This window comes from Colletotrichum destructivum, chromosome 3 (assembly GCF_034447905.1).
Source record: "Colletotrichum destructivum chromosome 3, complete sequence".
NCBI lineage: Eukaryota > Fungi > Ascomycota > Sordariomycetes > Glomerellales > Glomerellaceae > Colletotrichum > Colletotrichum destructivum.
The window spans coordinates 4,990,655-5,007,313 of NC_085898.1; the positions used below are offsets into that span (position 1 = coordinate 4,990,655).

Here is a 16,659-nt window from a genome sequence, read left to right on the forward strand (position 1 = left end):
CTGCCTGAAAGAAAAGTTGCAGATGTAGCATACTTGATGATTATATGATAAACCCATTACTGCTACCCTTGTTCGTCAAACACAGAGAACAGTACATAGATAGGAAATACCAAAGCAAGAACTAAATCTATAGACAAACACAGAGGGGGCAAGATGGTTGCGTTGTGTTGTTTATTGGGTTAGTAGAACCGGATAGAAGCTCATTTATAAATGGGTCCAGGAGCCTTTTCGCACCCGAGGGAATAGTGATAAGAGACACCTCCCCTTATCATTCTACATAAACACCAACGATCATTTCTTACCTCTTCTCTTGTAAAACGTCCTGTTTCTGCCCCTGTCACCTACTGTCATCGAAAGCTAAAGGAAGCTGCACAGAACGAGAACAGCACAGTGCTCGTTGGTCAATCCAAAGATTCGGATTCTGGCCGTGGCTCCTGAGAGCTGAGAGCCCCGCAACTCCGGATTCGACAAGTTTAGGAGTCTGTAATCTGACCTGAGCGAGAGAGATGACTCGGTTCCGAGCCTGGGCCGGCCCTTTGACCAGGCACCGTTGCCGGCCCACCCGGCCAACGAGCAAATGCAGCCTTTCTACAGGTGGAAAAGCACGATAAGAACAGAGACCGGGTCTAGCTGAGGTGAGGTGGTCTGAGACCCCGTCGCTCAAGGCCTGCGGGTCTTCAGAGCGTTCCCGCGATGCTTGCTGGGTTGGGCCAAGTAGTCCGGCGCTATGCTAGGAAGCGGAAGCGAGGCCCACAGAGAAAAGCTTAGTCTAACTCGATCCCGCATCAGGCCCCATGTCTAAGGACTCTTCCCTTCAGGGAGGCAACTCAGCCGCGTACAAAACCTCCCCATACATCAAATGATGTCAGCCAAGCTATTGGCTCTAGTGGCTGCTGGATTACGGATTGGTATCACGCATCCAGCCTGTTGGGAACTAGTCTCTCCACACGTCAGGCGTCTTTAGATCCGGCGGCGCCGCGAGACTGGAGACGTGGGGTGGGGGGCACCGGTTGTGCGGATCACTCGTGAAGCCCCTGCTGCTACTCAAGTCCAGGCCAGGCCTATCTATGACTTTTGTCTTGCTGGAGTCAAGCGCAAAAAGGATTCAGCTCGGAACTGCCCTGCAGCTACCGCGATTGCAGGGGGCCTGGTCTCCTCAAGCAGTGATCACGAGGCCGAGCAAGGATAAATTAAAAAAAAACATTTTTTTTGGCAGTCCAACCAACCCTTGAAAGGTTGCTATCTGACTGCGTAGGCGTGCTGCTACCCATGGAGAAATCCCGAGGCGAAACAGTCCCGGCTGGGTCCACGTACCAATCTAATAATATGGGCATGGGCCGAGCTGGAGAGGCTCCTCCGACTTGGAGAGCATACAAGAATCCCTTCGGACAGCTGTGGCGTCTCGATCCTCGGTCCGGGTACTCTGTGCCACTTTCCTTCATTCTTTTGTGAGAGTCGACCATACTCGTAGGGAGACCCGCTTCCGTCAGCACGATGGTTGTGATCGTGCCTTTAGTACTGCTCGGCCTCTGCGCATGGAGTGCCGCCCAGGAAGATTTGAGAGATTCCACATCTGTCTCACAGGTTTCGACCTGTAAGACTCGCGCGGTCTTGATCCCGTCTGCTGCCAGCCAAGCCAACACCGCCAGAACACCACTGTTGGCAGCGAACAGTTCCTCGGCTGTCGTTACTGTTGCCCTCGATGGAACTGGCCGGTATACCAACATCAATTCGGCCATTCTGTATGCCCAGACCAATAATGTTGCTACGGTTACTGTCAAGGCCGGCACATACACCGAGACCATTTCGATTCAGGCCACTGCTGCCGTCACCATCGTTGGCGAGACCGCAACTTCCGGCAGCAGCTACTCTGACAACCTCGTCACAATCACCAACGGCGGTGGAGACTCATCGCCTGTCACTTTCGTTACAAGCACCTCCAAGGGCGTGGCCTGGAGGAACATCAACTTTGTCAACTCGAACGCGGCCTCTGCCGCTGGCATCATCTCCCTCCGGGGCTCCCGAAATGCCTTTTATTTCTGCCAATTTACTGCCGCCGGGCAAGTGGGTTTTACAGGCAGTCAAGCCTCGGGCATCATCGCCAACTCGTACATCCAAGCCGCCGACAAAGCCATCTACTCTTACGGCAGCCTCTATATTTATCGAACCATCATCACAGCCACTAACAACAACGCCCTTCTGGTGTATAACAAGGGCGCCACCGATTCCACTGGCAAGCAGTACAACTCCACGGTCGTTTTCGATACTTGCCAGGTGATTCAAAAGCCGGGAAGCACCAACACGAACGTCTTCTTGGCCGCTGCCAATGGCGCAGGCTCTGTGGTTGTGTATCGTGACACCTCTCTTGCCAGCTTCGTTGCGAGGACTGGTGTGCATGTCGACGCAACGACGCAGGACTCGGCCTTCCGCAACGCTTACATCGAGTCTGGCACCACCGGCCCGGGGAGCTACTCGAACAACGCTGCTGCTCGCAGCCCCTACGTCTCACTGGTCACCGATGTCACCGGCCTAGCTCCTTATGGCATCTCGGTATTCTTTAGCAAAGTGTACCCTACTGTTATGGTCTCTGATGTTGTTGACTGGGTTGACGCAACCATTCTGGCTTCGATTTGGACGAGAAGCACGCCAGAGTCGGCATCATCATCTACGACGATCTCTCAGGATTCTAGCACCTCGAGCAACATCGCCACAACCGGCACGCCCAGCACCTCGGCCGTTATTAGTACTTTCAGCGCAACCTCCTCCCCCACGACTGGTGTTTCCAACACCACATCTTCCACTGCTGCTCAGAGCACAACTGCTGCGAGCTTTGGCACAAGCTACAATGTCACCGCGACTTCCGAAGTCTCATCAACTAGCGAGACGACGATTTCCAGTTCGGCCGTGACAACTACGGGCGCCGCGTCCTGTTTTCCGTCGTCGGTGCCATCGACAGCTCTGATTGTCGGCCCAGCAGGCTCCTCATGCGCCACTCACAATAGCATCGCGGCCGCGATTGCTGCCCTGCCCGCCGATACGACCACCCAGCACATCTACATCCTGGCCGGCACTTATACCGAGAAGGTGTCTCTTGTGCGGACGGGCACCACCATCATCCGAGGAGAAACGGACAACGCGCTCTCCTCGTCGTCCAACAAGGTCACCATCCAAAACGCATCGGGCGTCCTCTCCAGCGCCGGTAACTCTGCTGGTACCGCCACATTCTCCGCCAACAAGTACGAGGCCAAGCTTGTCTCGTTCTACAACATCAACTTTGAGAACAACTACCCCGCTCAGACGAACTACATTGCGCTGGCCGCCTATTCCAAAGGTACCAAGGTGGCTTTCTACAGCTGCAACGTCAGGTCTTCTCAGGGCTCAATTTATCTCGACTACGGCAATGTCTTTTTTAGCGGCGGCCGCATTGAGGGTACAACCGAGTTTGTCTGGGGCATCGGCGTAGGATATTTCTACAACTCGGTCATCGTGTCCACGGACACCGCTTTCGGCCAGAGCATCGCTGCCCACAGATATCAGAATGCCTATGGAGGTTCCCAGCTGGTCTTTGACGGGTGCGCCGTAGTGCCTTCCGGCAAGACCATTGCCCAGCAGTCAGTTTACCTGGGCAGAGACTACAGCGCGAATGCCCAGGTTGCTTACATCAACTCCTACCTCGATGCGCATATCTACGCAGCCGGTTGGAAGATCAACAACGCAGCCGCCTTCACTGGCACTTTCGCCGAGGCGAACAACACAGGCCCAGGAGCCAGTGCTCTGGGGCGCGCGTCGGCTGTCCGGATTCTGTCAGACACCTCCGCATACAGTATGAAGAAGATCCTCGGGGATGACAGCTGGTTGGACTCTGCTGCCATTGCTCCCCAGCAAGCCTGGCCTGGCTCGGTTTATGCGGCAGCGACGACGACTACCTCGAATGCTACGACCACGACTGCGGCCAACTCGACAGTCATTACAACTACCACCTCTTCCGCGTCCAACACCTTGACTGTCGCCCCCTCCCCAGCCAGCGGCGAATACGGGACGGTGTCTTCCGCTGTTGCGGCTCTGCCTGCCGATGGCAAGGAATACACCATCTTCATCAAGGCCGGGACGTACGTGGAGCAGGCTAGCATCACTCGTCGGGGCAAGGTTACGCTCCGTGGTGAGACGCCGTTCGAAAACGACTTCACTCAAAACACTGTTCTCATCAGCTTCAGTCGCGGCGTGTCAACCTCTCTAGGCCAGAATCAGGACACCCCCGTGGTGAACTGGAAGAACACATACGGCGATGGCCTCGCGCTGTACAACATCAACTTCACCAACACATACCCACAGCAACCGAGCACCGCTGCCCTCGCCGGCAACTTCTTCGGCACCAACATGGCGGCCTATGGCTGCGCCTTCAACGGGTTTCAGGACACCCTTCTTGTGAACCAGGGCGTGCAGGTTTTCAGTAACTCGTATATTGAGGGCAGTGTCGACTTTATCTGGGGCTATAGCAAGGCCTACTTCCGGCAGTGCTATGTGGCTTCCAATACGCCCAACACTTACATCGCCGCCCAGAACCGGCCCAACGCGGATTGGGCGGGCGGTTTCGTCTTCGACAAGTCCGTCATCACGTACACGTCCAGCTATGGATCAAACTTTGGCACCACGTTCTTGGGTCGTCCTTGGTCCCAATATGCCATCACCGTGTACATGAACTCGTTCTTGGACAAGCACATTGCCCCTGCTGGCTGGAGTGTTTGGCAGCAGAGCAACCCCCAGACCTCGAATGTCCTGTTCGGCGAGTACAACAACATTGGCGACGGCAACTGGACGGACGGCCGTGCCGCTTTCGCAACCAAACTCACCGACGCCCAGGCCGCGCAGTACTCTCTGGAGAACTTCATTGGCAACACTGGCTGGATCGATGCGAAGGCTTATGCTTACACGCCCAGCTACAACCTCACTGGACCGGCCCGTGGCCCTGACACTACCACTCCCACTTCCCCGGCCCTGACACACCCCGCGAGCGGAACTGAGCCTCCGGTAGGAGCGGTACTAGTGGCGGCTGATGGAAGCGTCTCAGGGGCTTTCACCAGTTTGACCGCAGCTCTCGCAAGCCTGCCATCCGACGCGAGCAGTCAAATTATCTTCATGTACCCTGGAACGTATAACGAACAGGTCCCTTCCATCAACCGGCCCGGCCCCATCATGATCATCGGTTACACTAGCGACGCCCCTGGCAAGAGTTACAAGAACAACCAGGTCACAATCACCCAAGCTCGCGGTCTTTCTGTCAGTCCCGCCCCGGTTGGACATAGCGATGCAGAGACGGCTACGATTGCCACGGCCAGTTCAAAGATCTCTTGGTACAACATCAACCTCGTCAACCGGGACAACCTGGATGGTGCCATTGCCAGCTACGTGACTCTCGCCGCCAGCATCTACGGCGACAAGATTGGCTTCTACGGTTGCTCCTTTGTGGGATGGCAGGACACGCTGCTCACTGGCGCCACGGCGGGCACCCAGTACTATGAGAGCTGCTACATTGACGGCGCCATTGACTTCATCTGGGGCTACTCCAAGGCGTACTTCAAGGGCTGCACCATCGCTGCCAAGCGAGCCAAATCCGCAATCACCGCTCATAGCCGTTCCAGCCTGTCAACCATCGGCGGCTACATCTTCGACCAGTGTCTCTTCACCGAGGCCGCCACTGCCACCGTTGACCTCAAGGGGCTGGTTTACCTGGGCCGCCCGTACTCTCAGTATGCTCTCGTCGTCGTCAAGAACAGTTATCTCGACGATGTCGTCCATCCGGCCGGCTGGAAGATCTGGTCAACCTCGGACCCTCGCACCGATCACATCACCTTCGCCGAGTACAACAACACCGGCCCGGGTAGCTGGGAGAACAACGTTGCCGCGCGTCAAGCTTTCCAGAACTGCACCCTGCTCGCGAGCGACGAATATTCTCTGAGCAAGGTCATGCCAAGCACGGACTGGATTGATATGACCTACTGGGACCAGATCCAGACCCCTGAGCCCGAGGTCGTGCCCGTCACCCCAACCACTCCCACAATCTACGACGGTACCAAGCCTCCTGCCGGTGCTTTCATCGTGTCCAAGACTCCAGTTGAGGGCCAGATTACATATGACACCATTCAAGCCGCACTGAACGCCCTTCCCGCTTCGAGCAAGATCACTTCTACAGTGTTCATCTACCCTGGCACATACAACGAGCAGCTAATCCTGAGCAAGCCGGGAACGACCATTCTGCTCGGCTACAGCTCTGCGTCTGGAGACTACTCTCAGAACCAGGTTACCATCAGCTTCAACAAGGGCATCGACACACAAGCTGATGCTTCCAACTCCGACTCGGCCACTGTTTACGCGACAGGCAACTATCTGCAAGCGGTGAACATCAACTTTGCCAACACTTTTGGCACTGCTTCCAAGTGAGTCCCCCTGTGCCTCCATTTTCGTCTCGACTGATTCATAACTGACCCTTTTACAAAGCTACGCTTCCCTTGGTTTTGGTGTCAAGAGCAGTAAGTACGCCTCGCTGTACGGTTGCCAAGTCTACGGAAACCAGGATAGCTTGCTCATCAACGGCTTCTTCTTCGCATCGAACTCGTACATCGAGGGCAACATCGACATGATATGGGGTGCTGGCGCTGGCTACTTCCTCAACAGCACCATCGCCCCGAACCGCGACGGCATTGCCCTCACTGCCAGCAAGCGTGCGACGAACACCACCGCCGCCGGCTTCGTGTTCGACCAGTGCACCATCACGCCCGCCAGAGGAGCCCGGTACACGTCAGTGTCTCTCGGTAGGCCGTGGAACGCGTACGCTCGCGTCGCTTATGTGGACAGCTATCTTGATTCGTGTGTCAAGACGGCGGGCTGGGACCAATGGACCAAGACCGACCCTCGCACGGATGGCGCTGTCTTTGGCGAGTTTGCCAACGGCGGACCTGGTTCTGGCTTATCGTTGCGAGCTCCCTTCGCCACCAACCTCACTGCTGAGACCGCTGCCCAGTTTGAGCTTGCAAACTTCTTCGGCGTGACATCGTGGATCAACATGACACTGGTACCCGTCACGCCGTTCAAGGCTGGTGCTGTCGTTCTGCCGACAACTACTATAGTAGCCAGCACTTCCACTACTTCAATCACGTCGACTGAGTCTAGCAGCATCCCGATCACGACCACGACCGTCTTCACCACCAAGGTTTCTACACTGAAGGGGACCTTGCTCACTTGCATCCAAGGGCCTGATGCCGTTGTAACGCTCAAGAGTACCCTGACAATCAACGCGGCGACTACCATCACCCCTCCTCCCGCCACCAAGACCTCTGTCGTCAAGTCCACAACTGTGGAATTTGTCACGATTCAAGAGCCTGACACCACTGTCACCCAGAAACGGACTACGACTACCAACGTTGGCACTACGATTACTCCCGAGCCTGTCGTGACCACCTCCACCTTGGTCGCTACCTCCACCCGCACCGAGATTGTAACCCAGCAGGCCAAGCCTCGCACTATTACATCCACGATTACCACCACTCGCTGGACCACTAGCACCCCCAAGGTCGCAACTACCACTCAGGTTATTCGCACCACACAGCTCTTCACCAAGACCACAACCCCCAAGCCGGTTACCATCAAGAAGACTGAGACGCAGACTATTGGCGACGGTGGCGCAACGACTGTCACGGCCAAGGCTCTTGTCACTACTGTCACAGTTTTCACGACCACTACCAGTGTTGCCAAGAAGACAACTACGATCAAGTGTATCCCTACTAATGGTCTGAATGAGAGATCGTTTGAAGAGTTCGAGGTCAGCGCCGTGGACACCGCGGCCGAATACATCGAGGCTCGAGCCATCGGCGACAAGACAGTGACTGTCACCATCCTTTCCACGTTCAGCACCGACATAAAGACCTCGACAGTTACCTTGCCTGGAAGCACCGCTACGACTGAGCTCATCACGACTAAGACAGAAGGAAAGCCTATCACGCTGAAGCCTGCGACTATCTTGGAGACCAGCGTGACCGTGCGAACCCTCGCCTCGACGACCACCCTGGCCGGAAACCCTTCCACGACAACCATCATGACAGTGGTCTCCGCCGGCAAGACCACCACGCTTAAGCCAACCACCATCACCGTCGTCGTTGGAGCCACGACAACGGCGGTCGTCAGGTCTACCACGAAGCTGGAGACCATCACCCAGACCGTGGTCGAGACGCAGACCCACGTTGCCACCAGCGTGCTCCCCCAGCAGACCGAGACCGTGACCCGTCGGGAGGACTCGTCGAAGACGCAGACCGTGGTTCTCCCCGTCTCCACGGCGACGATCTGGACGACGGTGCGCTCTACAGTCCGCCCCTCTGCCACCGTCACGGACCGCTCGACGGTCACCAAGACGAAGACCTCGAAAGTTGGCGTTACGGTGACCAGCTGGGCGACCCGGACAAGCAAGGATGCCAAGGCGTGCACAGCAGCCTAGAAGGGTTATGACGAGGAGGAAGGGGACGTGTAAAGGATTTCTTATGTTACATCCAAGGCTAATTAATACCTTCTAAATCTGACTGTTCTCTTTTTTTCTTTGCAGCCTTTTCTTGAAATCTTACGTCAGACCTTTGGCGACCACTCTGCATGTTTCTATTCATGCACAAAGTTACTTATTATTCCAAACTCAGTTTCATCTATTTAGGCTACTTGCAATTCCAGATAATAAACTGAAGTCAAGAGCATACATTTTCTTACCTAATACCATACTTCAATTCAACAGTATTGTTCTTGAGTGTATTCCTTTTAGTTACGATGATCTTGTCTGCTGCCCTCACCGCTGTTGTGGCATGATGCTTGATCAAGATGGTAGTTTTGACCGCTACTCGTGCGCCTTTCGCCGTTGAGAAAGAAACTTAACTTAAGCCTAATGATTGAGTTCCCGGGCCTCTCCTCAGACTCTAAGGTCAAACTTTACTGCAGTGTGTGGTGGGACAAAGATGACTCGATCTTAAGTGCCAGCATGTTAGCTAAATAGGTCATCTCTCCAGGAGGACTTCCTCCGCTGGGCAATCTTCATTTTCCTTCACCCAACCAGGGAAACTCAAGACATCAGAGTATTGCTTCGTTTGCTAAAGTTCACAACTGCTGTATGCAGTCAAGCCTTACTTGAAGTAATATGGGTTACGGGAGAGGCCCGAAGCTTACTTTAAAAACGCGTTCTCCTATTCGTTGCAAAAAAAGAGGTTCCGTTAGCACTGCTGCCAGGTTGTAGTCAGCGAAGTTTCGTGCAGGTTGTCTATACTTTAGCCCCTCGGGTGCCACAATATAACCAAAAGTAAACAAGGCAATGAATACGAAACCCAGCGAGGGCCCAAAAACGAAATTCTGCCCATGTTTCATAGGCCTTGTGGGGTCATCTAACAATACCGGTACGTTGAGGTTGTGATCCACAAAGATTCCGCGCGCAATAACATTCGTTCCAGTAAATTTCAAACTGCTTCGATTCTCAACAGGCTTTCATGTAGTTACGGTAAACCAAAATGTGACAGGCGGAAATTTTTCTTTAACCAAGCACTGGAAAATTTACGGAGGCAAAATAAAAGATAAGATCCGAAAGCATAGACAGTCGCGAGCATAGCTTGTAAATGCTCCGTCTGACCATGCTACCAACCACCCCTAGGTGACATTGCCAACGACAAGTCGATAACGGTGGCACCGTAACAATTCTGTTGACTTGAAAAGATGAAGATGAACGTTCATTGTAGGATTGTCTAGCTTTATAGACTGGGCGGCGTCACCTGCCATACTAGCCGAGAAATGTGTCCTTACTGCTGGATCTTTTTTGTCTCTAGGATGTCCAGAAAGAGGTTCAAATATACCTTTATCACGAGTCATGCATCCATAGAGCCTTCTTTCACCAGTGGAACGCCCGGGGCTCCCTCTTTCAGGAGATATCCCTCGTGTCGGAGCATCGAATCATCCTCCCTTGGGCCAAGACCTTTAGGATGGAAGTTTGATCCTCGGGAAGCCATAAAGGTGGACTGTCGGGCCAACCCAAGCTGAGGCATGGCTGACAGAACAGCTCTTGGCAGAAAGCCCTGGTCCTTGTCTTGAAGACCATTGTGACCCCGTATATGGGGTTGCCGGGTTCAAGAAGTGTCACCGAGTCCGGGCTCTCCAATGCCCACATGGCCTCCATCAATTAAGAACACGGCTAACGATGTACCCCGCACCCATTCACCCCCACAATCCCCCAGTATATGTCCATTTCGCCGGTTTGCCAAGCAGGGCCGTCAGCTCTTTGGTTCGTTTTCTCCTTCATCGCCGTGTGACCCCATTTGCAAAGGTTGACACAGCCTTCAAGTGCCAAGAGTGCGGGACTTTGGACGAAACGAGGTGTTTCCTGTGCCTGGGTCGCCGTGAAAACTCGGAACGGGGTTCAAAGGGACACGGCACTCTGCCCTTCGCCATGAACACAGTGACTATTGTGCTCCCTTTGTTGACCCCGACAAGTCGGACGCGAGGCTCGGCTAACATGCCTCCACGATGACATGAGGGACCACTCCGAGCTTTCAGGACGGGCACGTCCATGAAATTCCTGTAATCACAACGGCTTGGCGCATGCGTTCCACTTCCAGAACCCACGCCGGAAGGATTGGCGTGCCTGATTTTTTTGTTTTTATTTATTAGAGTTTCCTTGGGGACCCTTGCGAGGCATTTCTCGAAGCCGAACCATCAGATGTCGCACCCTATCACGTAACTCGAACTTGGCACACCCTGTCCCAGAGCCCAAGTACACGCGCCGATGGACGTGCGGAAGACCGGACCTGTTTGGACTCATCTGGGTCTCCGAGCTCAGCGCGGGCGGCGTTCGTTCCGGGTGCCCAATTACGTCTTTAAAGTCCGTTCCCCGTGCCTTTGCTTCGAAGACCTGAGGGAGGAAACACAGCAGCCAAATTCACTCGTTGCGGCCATTCGAGAAGAACTCCTGTCTCTTTCACACCAAGATGCAGCCTACAGAGATCATCGCCATTTTGGCCGGAACGTACCAGCTCCTTAACACATCAGCGTAGGTCCCTCGCAGCACGACTCCAGTCCATGCCGGTAGTAGCCTTTGCTGACGATATTTCACAGTACGCGCGACGGAGTGCCAGTAGAGGACAGGACGTACGGCTCCAACCCGGTCGGCATTCTTTCCTACAGCAAGTCCGGCTACATGTCGGCCACGATCACATCGACGGATCCCGAGCACCGACCCGCGAACTTGACATTTCCCTTCCAAGACGGCCAGTCCGACGCCGACTGGGCCCAGATCGGCAAGCACAGCATCGGATATGCCGGGCCGTTCTCGCTCACCGACGCCATCGAGGCCACTGCCACCTCCGGCCAGCTCGTCCACGGCCCCTTGACCGTTGCAAACGTTCCCACCATGGTGGGAGTCAGGCAAGTGCGCAACTACACGACCTTTGAAAATGGGAACCTGCTCCGCATCTCCTCCCAGAGAGACGGCAGCAACAGAGGCGAGCTTTGGTGGAAGCGGTTGGATTGAGTTGTCACACATAAAGAGAGATATCTTCCCTGGGGGAAGGCACTGCCAATGGCAGCAGAAGTCAGAGCATTCCCAAATGTATTTACGATGAGACAAAGAGCGGAACACGCGTTACCTTGGATATATACTAGAGGTTCGGATAGATTTGCGAAGTTGCGAAACTGATTGGATTGACTAATTTCTCCGCCAGTGTGAAGGTTACTACTCTTCATAAAATATGACGGCTACAGCAAGTTGCCTCTTTAGTGTATCAGGTTACCAGACTTCCGCTAAAATTTAAGGATTCCAGAGTAAAGTTCCTGAATCTTGGGTCTTGGCGTTTGTCGTGCCCTCCATAGGATGCCTCTTTTGGTTATATAGATTATTGTTCTTCCGGACTTCGGCCATAGTTGACACTCACGTAATCACTTCCGGACAGCATGGGAAATGAAGAGACCTGAGACAGAACCAAGGGATATATCTCAGGCGAGCTGCCTGACTGATGGTCTCAAGCAGGTCCAGTCGTATTTTTCACTGGCTCCGGGATCACTCTACAACAAGGCGTTTTTTGAAGCCTGTTGTTGTCCGCTCGTCGACACCGCCACTGCCCACAGAACTACTCAAAAGCCTGGTTGGCCAGCCTGTCGGCCTCCATGTTCTCTTCCCCTGGTATCGGCCAGAACATGAAGTCCAGCCCGCCTTCGTCGCCGTACGTCATTTCGTCGAGCCGCTCGTGCAGCGCCTTGAGCGTCTCGAAGTGCGCGACCCGGCGGCCGCGGGCGTTCAGCCCCTCGTTCTCGATCCAGTCCCCGATCCACAGCGACATGGCGTGGGCGAGGTATTCCGAGTCCGTCGCGATCGTGATATGCCTCAGGGAGTAGTCGCGGCGCGTGATCTCGTGGAGGGCGTCGAGCGCCTGAGCCAGTGCCTCGATCTCGGCGCGCGAGCTGGTCTGCGGGAGGTCCGGCGCGAGCAGGCCGCGGCGGTTGTACTGGGACCTGGGGCCGAAGTAGACGCCCCACGAACCCCGGGCCGCGGGGGTCCCGTTGTCCCGGCAGGCGCCGTCGATGTAGACGACGAGGGATCCAGGGTCGGGTACGACGCGTTTTATCTGCCACGAGTACATCTGGAGGCCGAAGACTTGTTTCCGGGGGTCGTAAACGACGAGCTCTGATCTTGGCACCAGCCTGTGCGGGTCGCTGGCGCGGTGCTCAAAGAGCCGGCTCCCCTGGCCATCGTCATCGTCGTAGCCCATCATCATCTTGCCGAGCTTACTTGGCTGATGATTGGGTATATGTGATGTATTATCTTGGTCCTTGTCGAATATCTGCTGTGGATTAGGTATGTGGACGCGTGGAAGTGACGTTTCTTGTAACGTACGGGCTTCTCTTCTCTGATCGACCCTGATTGCGAGAAGATACCAAATTCTCGTACGATGATCCGTAAGAAAAGGGGGTGTTTTAGTTATCTGGGAATGCAATTCGTCTGGATATGTTGAGATCGTGGACAGACATCAATCCCAGGTCTCCAGCAATGTTTGACGAAAAGAGGGGGAAGCCAAGTACATCTCAGGGCAGATTTGATTTCCAAAGTGCGGATAAAAGTAGTTCCTTTTTTTTTCCTTTTCTATTTCTTGATCATTTGGATGAGCCAGACTTCCATCTACGCTCATATCGGTGATTATTGCAAGCTGAACAGGAATTGGAGGTTCTAGCGGCGCATTTGCTGAACTCCTGCCTCACACGTCACGCCAAAAATACATTCGCGTTCTTTTCTCTGTATTATTCTTGATACCACGTCGTACTTTTTTCGTCCTTCATATCGTACCCATTCAAATACCACTACCTACCCATTTTGCGTAAACTCCGCTGGCTGCCCCATCGCCCTCAGATAAACATCTGTGCCACCGCCAGCAGGATGAGCACGAGACCCGGCAGCAGCACCGTCAGCATCAACTCCTCCATCGCCAGTTCGGTGCTGGGCGAGACCAGGCTCAGGGGGAAGCGTGGCGGGAACGCGCGGCGTCGCCGTTCCACCGTCTCCATGAGGTGTTTCGGCACGTTAGGAATATCGATGGTCAACCGGTGTTCGGTCCTGCTGGCGTCGTGATGGACGTAGAGCGTCTGCAGGTCCGGGTCGTACGACCACTCCCCCCCGCTGACCTTGACTTGGATGCCGCGTCCAGCATAGTGATAATTGGGCACAAATACTTCGGTCGTCCGCGACTTGTCCGACTGCTTCTTCCCTGTCTGGTCCGCGTCGGGGGTCTCTGTCGCCCATTCAAACTCGTAATGCAGGGTTCGGGGGTCCCAGTCCGACCGCAGGGGCCGTCCGGCAACCTTGACGGCATAGGGGCGGATGATGACGTCCAGCACTCTGCCCCCGCGGTACATTTCGTCCTCCTCGTGGGCCTCGTTGGCGTAGTCGGGGAGGATGTGGCCGGGCTTGGCTTCGGTGTTGCCGTTGACGACGGAGAAGTCCTCCATGTTCCAGCCGTCGCCGTACTCGACGCGGTTGTCGGGGTTGTAGTTCCACAGCGTGAAGGCGACCTGGTTGTCCTCCATGGCCGAGATGAGGGCGTGCATCAGCTCGCGCTGCTTGTCGTAGTTGCCGGTCTTGAACGCCGCGCCGCCGTTGATGTCAAAGGAGATGCCGACCTCGCCGATGAGGGCCGGGACGTGGCCGCCCAACGACTTCCTCCCGTACCTCAGGATATTAGAAAGCTGGAGGCGGTAGTTCTTCCGCAGTGCCTTCGCGCCGAAGTGGAGCGCCTTGAGTATGAACATGCCTCTCGACGCGCCCTGCACGTTGACGCTCATCCACGAGTGGTGTTTGCTGAACAAGACGTTGAGGTCGTAGAAGTGAGGCGCAAACACGAGGTTATCCGGCCTCTGGGTGTCGATGATGGTTTTGGTCGCATACGTCTGCTTCTGCGCCGACTCGTCCGCTTTGTCCCCCTGCCCGATCCAAGGCGGCATGAACTCGTTCGGTATGGGCTCAAAGAAGCAGAATTGGCGAGGGGATTTGCGGGAGACGCGGTCAGAGAAGCGCTTCAGGAACGGGCCGTAGAAGTCTCTGTACCACTCGATAGGGTTCCCTTCGCTGCCCGGCCGGTGGTCCACCTCGAAGTAGTTCTTCTGCAGCACTTTCGGGCCTTTCTTCGTCTCGTCCCATTCCCAAACACCGTGAGCGCGCCATACACACTCGCCCAGGCCGTAGTTCTGAGGCTTTGCAGCGTCTGGCTTCGCAGTCAACCAAGCCGATCTTCCCTTGGGGTCGACGAGAGTTCGGTGCGAGACGCGGGTTGGGAACGGCCACGACTTCACGTAGTAATCCACCTCTTGGGCGTAGCCGCTGGCGAGCGCAAGAGCTTGTGTTAGAGACGGGTAATATCCGATGTGGAGGTCGGTGTCATAGTTCCACCCGTCAAACCCGTGGAGGTTGATGAGGCCGCGATGCGGCTCGTTCAACGGCTCGAACCCAACGCAGGCCTCAAGACCGCTGACCTCGTCGGCCAGTCGGCCAAACGCTTCTATAAAAGCGTGCTGGAGGTACTCCCGCACGGAAACAGTGTCGCCTTTCGACGAGCTCGGGGGCCGCGGACAGCGCAGGTTTGGCGCGAGAGCATCTCCCGCCCAAAACAGCGTGGCCATTGTCGACGCAGCCAGCTTCTGGTACCCCGAAGGCCACACGAAGGGACCGCTGGGCTCCTTCTCGTTGACAGGCGCATTGGCGCGGCGCAGCTCATCTTGGCCGTGTACATAGGCGGCGCCCGTGTCGGTGAAAGCCTCGACGTCGAGCCCCGCGACCTCGAAAGTCCACCCGGGGGCGCCGCTCCCGCCGCTGAACCTGCTCCAGACGTCCTGGTGGGCGCAGACGAAGCACTTGATGCCGTACTTGGGCATGAGCTCGATGAGCTGGCGCAGGTAATCAATGTACTCAAAGTCAAGGTCCGTCTCGGGATCCGGGCCGGCGTGGCCGAGGGACTCCCACGTGACGAGGAGGCGAACGAGGGGGAGTCCCCAGGCCCGCAGGCGGCGGAAGTGCAGCGGGGCGTCTTGTAGGGGAAACGGTCTGCCGACGAAGGTTACGGTGCGGTGCTCGAAGAAGCCGTCGGTGAGATGGGACAGGCCGTTGGGTTTCGTCGGCAGCTTGCTGGCCCCCGAGATGTTGAGGCCGTGCAGCGTGAGCGTGCGGCCGTGTCCGTCGATAAAGTAGCCGTCTTTCAGGCCAATCGGCCCTCCCAGGGCGGCATCGGAGAGGTCCTGTGCGGCATACTTGTCCGCCATCGTGAATGGCGGTGAAATGGTCCGGTCAGATGCAGAGTTGAATCGGCTGTTGGTGGTTGGTTGATTGGTTTGGTTGCAATGTTTCATTGAGAGTTAGCAGACATGGATTCGACAGGACAGATAACTTGTCTTAGTCAGCAAGTTTCCCCCTTGCACCTTGTTGACCAACTCAAACGGCAAAGATGATATCAAAGGTTTCCACATAGAAAGGCGCTCTAAGTTGAGCTGGCGATCTAAGTCGCTTTACTTCTTTACTCTCAAGGATGACTATATAAGTTGTGTCACGCATTAATAAACGGTGAAGACATCTAGAGAAGCCGTAGGAGAAGGGCGAGCAGCTTGTCGGGGATCTCGGGTTCCGGCCGGAATGTGGATGTTGAGCGCTTGGCGGCTCCCTCGAATGGACTCCGTCCAAGATTGTTTTTGGAGTGGATTCGATGGTTTTGAACCTTTTCTGTACGAAACTGGACGTATTAGCCACAAAAGCCGCCCAAAACTTCCAAGGATTGAGATCCTCTGCTGCAGCCACCTGCCGGGAGGCGTGTTAGTCAATCAACGGGCGACTAGGCCTACTTGCCATGCCTCCACGCAGAGCTGCCGCTTTGTCTGTAAAATCCTCCAAGGCATACAAGTCAAGAATTTAGACTGTGACTTTTCAGAGTTTCGCGGAAACCAAGTCAGGGTCAGATCGGTTGATTGGATTGGGAGGAGGCCCAATGTGAAAACCCGACTGCTGTCATTGATTCAAAAATCCAATCTGTTCACTCTTTTTCAAGCTCCCCCCTTTCCAGCGAGTCAGATTCGGTGTTTTCGAGGTGGTTTAGTTGCGGTTGGGTTACAATAATCCTCTGC

At 55.2% G+C, this 16,659-nt stretch overlaps 4 protein-coding genes across 4 annotated transcripts; 2 read left to right on the forward strand and 2 right to left on the reverse strand.

Moving 5' to 3' along the window:
* Positions 1–1,421: 1,421 nt before the first annotated feature.
* CDEST_05629 (Putative pectinesterase, catalytic, pectin lyase/virulence factor) lies at positions 1,422–8,548 on the forward strand. The gene is made up of 2 exons (XM_062921788.1): positions 1,422–6,434; positions 6,496–8,548. Exons 1-2 carry the CDS (start codon positions 1,495–1,497, stop codon positions 8,483–8,485), a joined length of 6,930 nt encoding a protein of 2,309 aa, XP_062777839.1. The 5' UTR covers positions 1,422–1,494; the 3' UTR covers positions 8,486–8,548.
* A 2,390-nt stretch (positions 8,549–10,938) lies between these two features.
* CDEST_05630 (Putative Lipocalin-like domain-containing protein) lies at positions 10,939–11,681 on the forward strand. The gene is made up of 2 exons (XM_062921789.1): positions 10,939–11,059; positions 11,125–11,681. Exons 1-2 carry the CDS (start codon positions 10,998–11,000, stop codon positions 11,537–11,539), a joined length of 477 nt encoding a protein of 158 aa, XP_062777840.1. The 5' UTR covers positions 10,939–10,997; the 3' UTR covers positions 11,540–11,681.
* Positions 11,682–12,022: 341 nt separating this feature from the next.
* On the reverse strand, positions 12,023–13,035 carry CDEST_05631 (Putative ribonuclease H domain-containing protein). The gene is made up of 2 exons (XM_062921790.1): positions 12,899–13,035; positions 12,023–12,845 (listed from the first exon to the last, which is right to left on the reverse strand). The coding sequence occupies exon 2, from the start codon at positions 12,777–12,779 to the stop codon at positions 12,135–12,137; it is 645 nt and encodes a 214-aa protein (XP_062777841.1). The 5' UTR covers positions 12,780–12,845; positions 12,899–13,035; the 3' UTR covers positions 12,023–12,134.
* A 369-nt stretch (positions 13,036–13,404) lies between these two features.
* On the reverse strand, positions 13,405–15,807 carry CDEST_05632 (Putative glycosyl hydrolase, all-beta, glycoside hydrolase superfamily; the record flags this gene model as incomplete). The annotated part of the gene is made up of 1 exon (XM_062921791.1): positions 13,405–15,807. The coding sequence occupies one exon, from the start codon at positions 15,805–15,807 to the stop codon at positions 13,405–13,407; it is 2,403 nt and encodes an 800-aa protein (XP_062777842.1).
* Positions 15,808–16,659: the final 852 nt, after the last annotated feature.

What these genes read in the sequence shown, in the direction of transcription:
- CDEST_05629 (XM_062921788.1), top strand. Translation starts at nt 1,495, where the DNA reads ATGGTTGTGATCGTGCCTTTAGTACTGCTCGGCCTCTGCGCATGGAGT. An exon ending in ACTTTTGGCACTGCTTCCAA is followed by an intron (nt 6,435 to 6,495) that starts GTGAGTCCCCCT and finishes CCTTTTACAAAG; the next exon opens with CTACGCTTCCCTTGGTTTTG.
- CDEST_05630 (XM_062921789.1), top strand. Translation starts at nt 10,998, where the DNA reads ATGCAGCCTACAGAGATCATCGCCATTTTGGCCGGAACGTACCAGCTC. An exon ending in CAGCTCCTTAACACATCAGC is followed by an intron (nt 11,060 to 11,124) that starts GTAGGTCCCTCG and finishes GATATTTCACAG; the next exon opens with TACGCGCGACGGAGTGCCAG.
- CDEST_05631 (XM_062921790.1), bottom strand. Translation starts at nt 12,779, where the DNA reads ATGATGATGGGCTACGACGATGACGATGGCCAGGGGAGCCGGCTCTTT.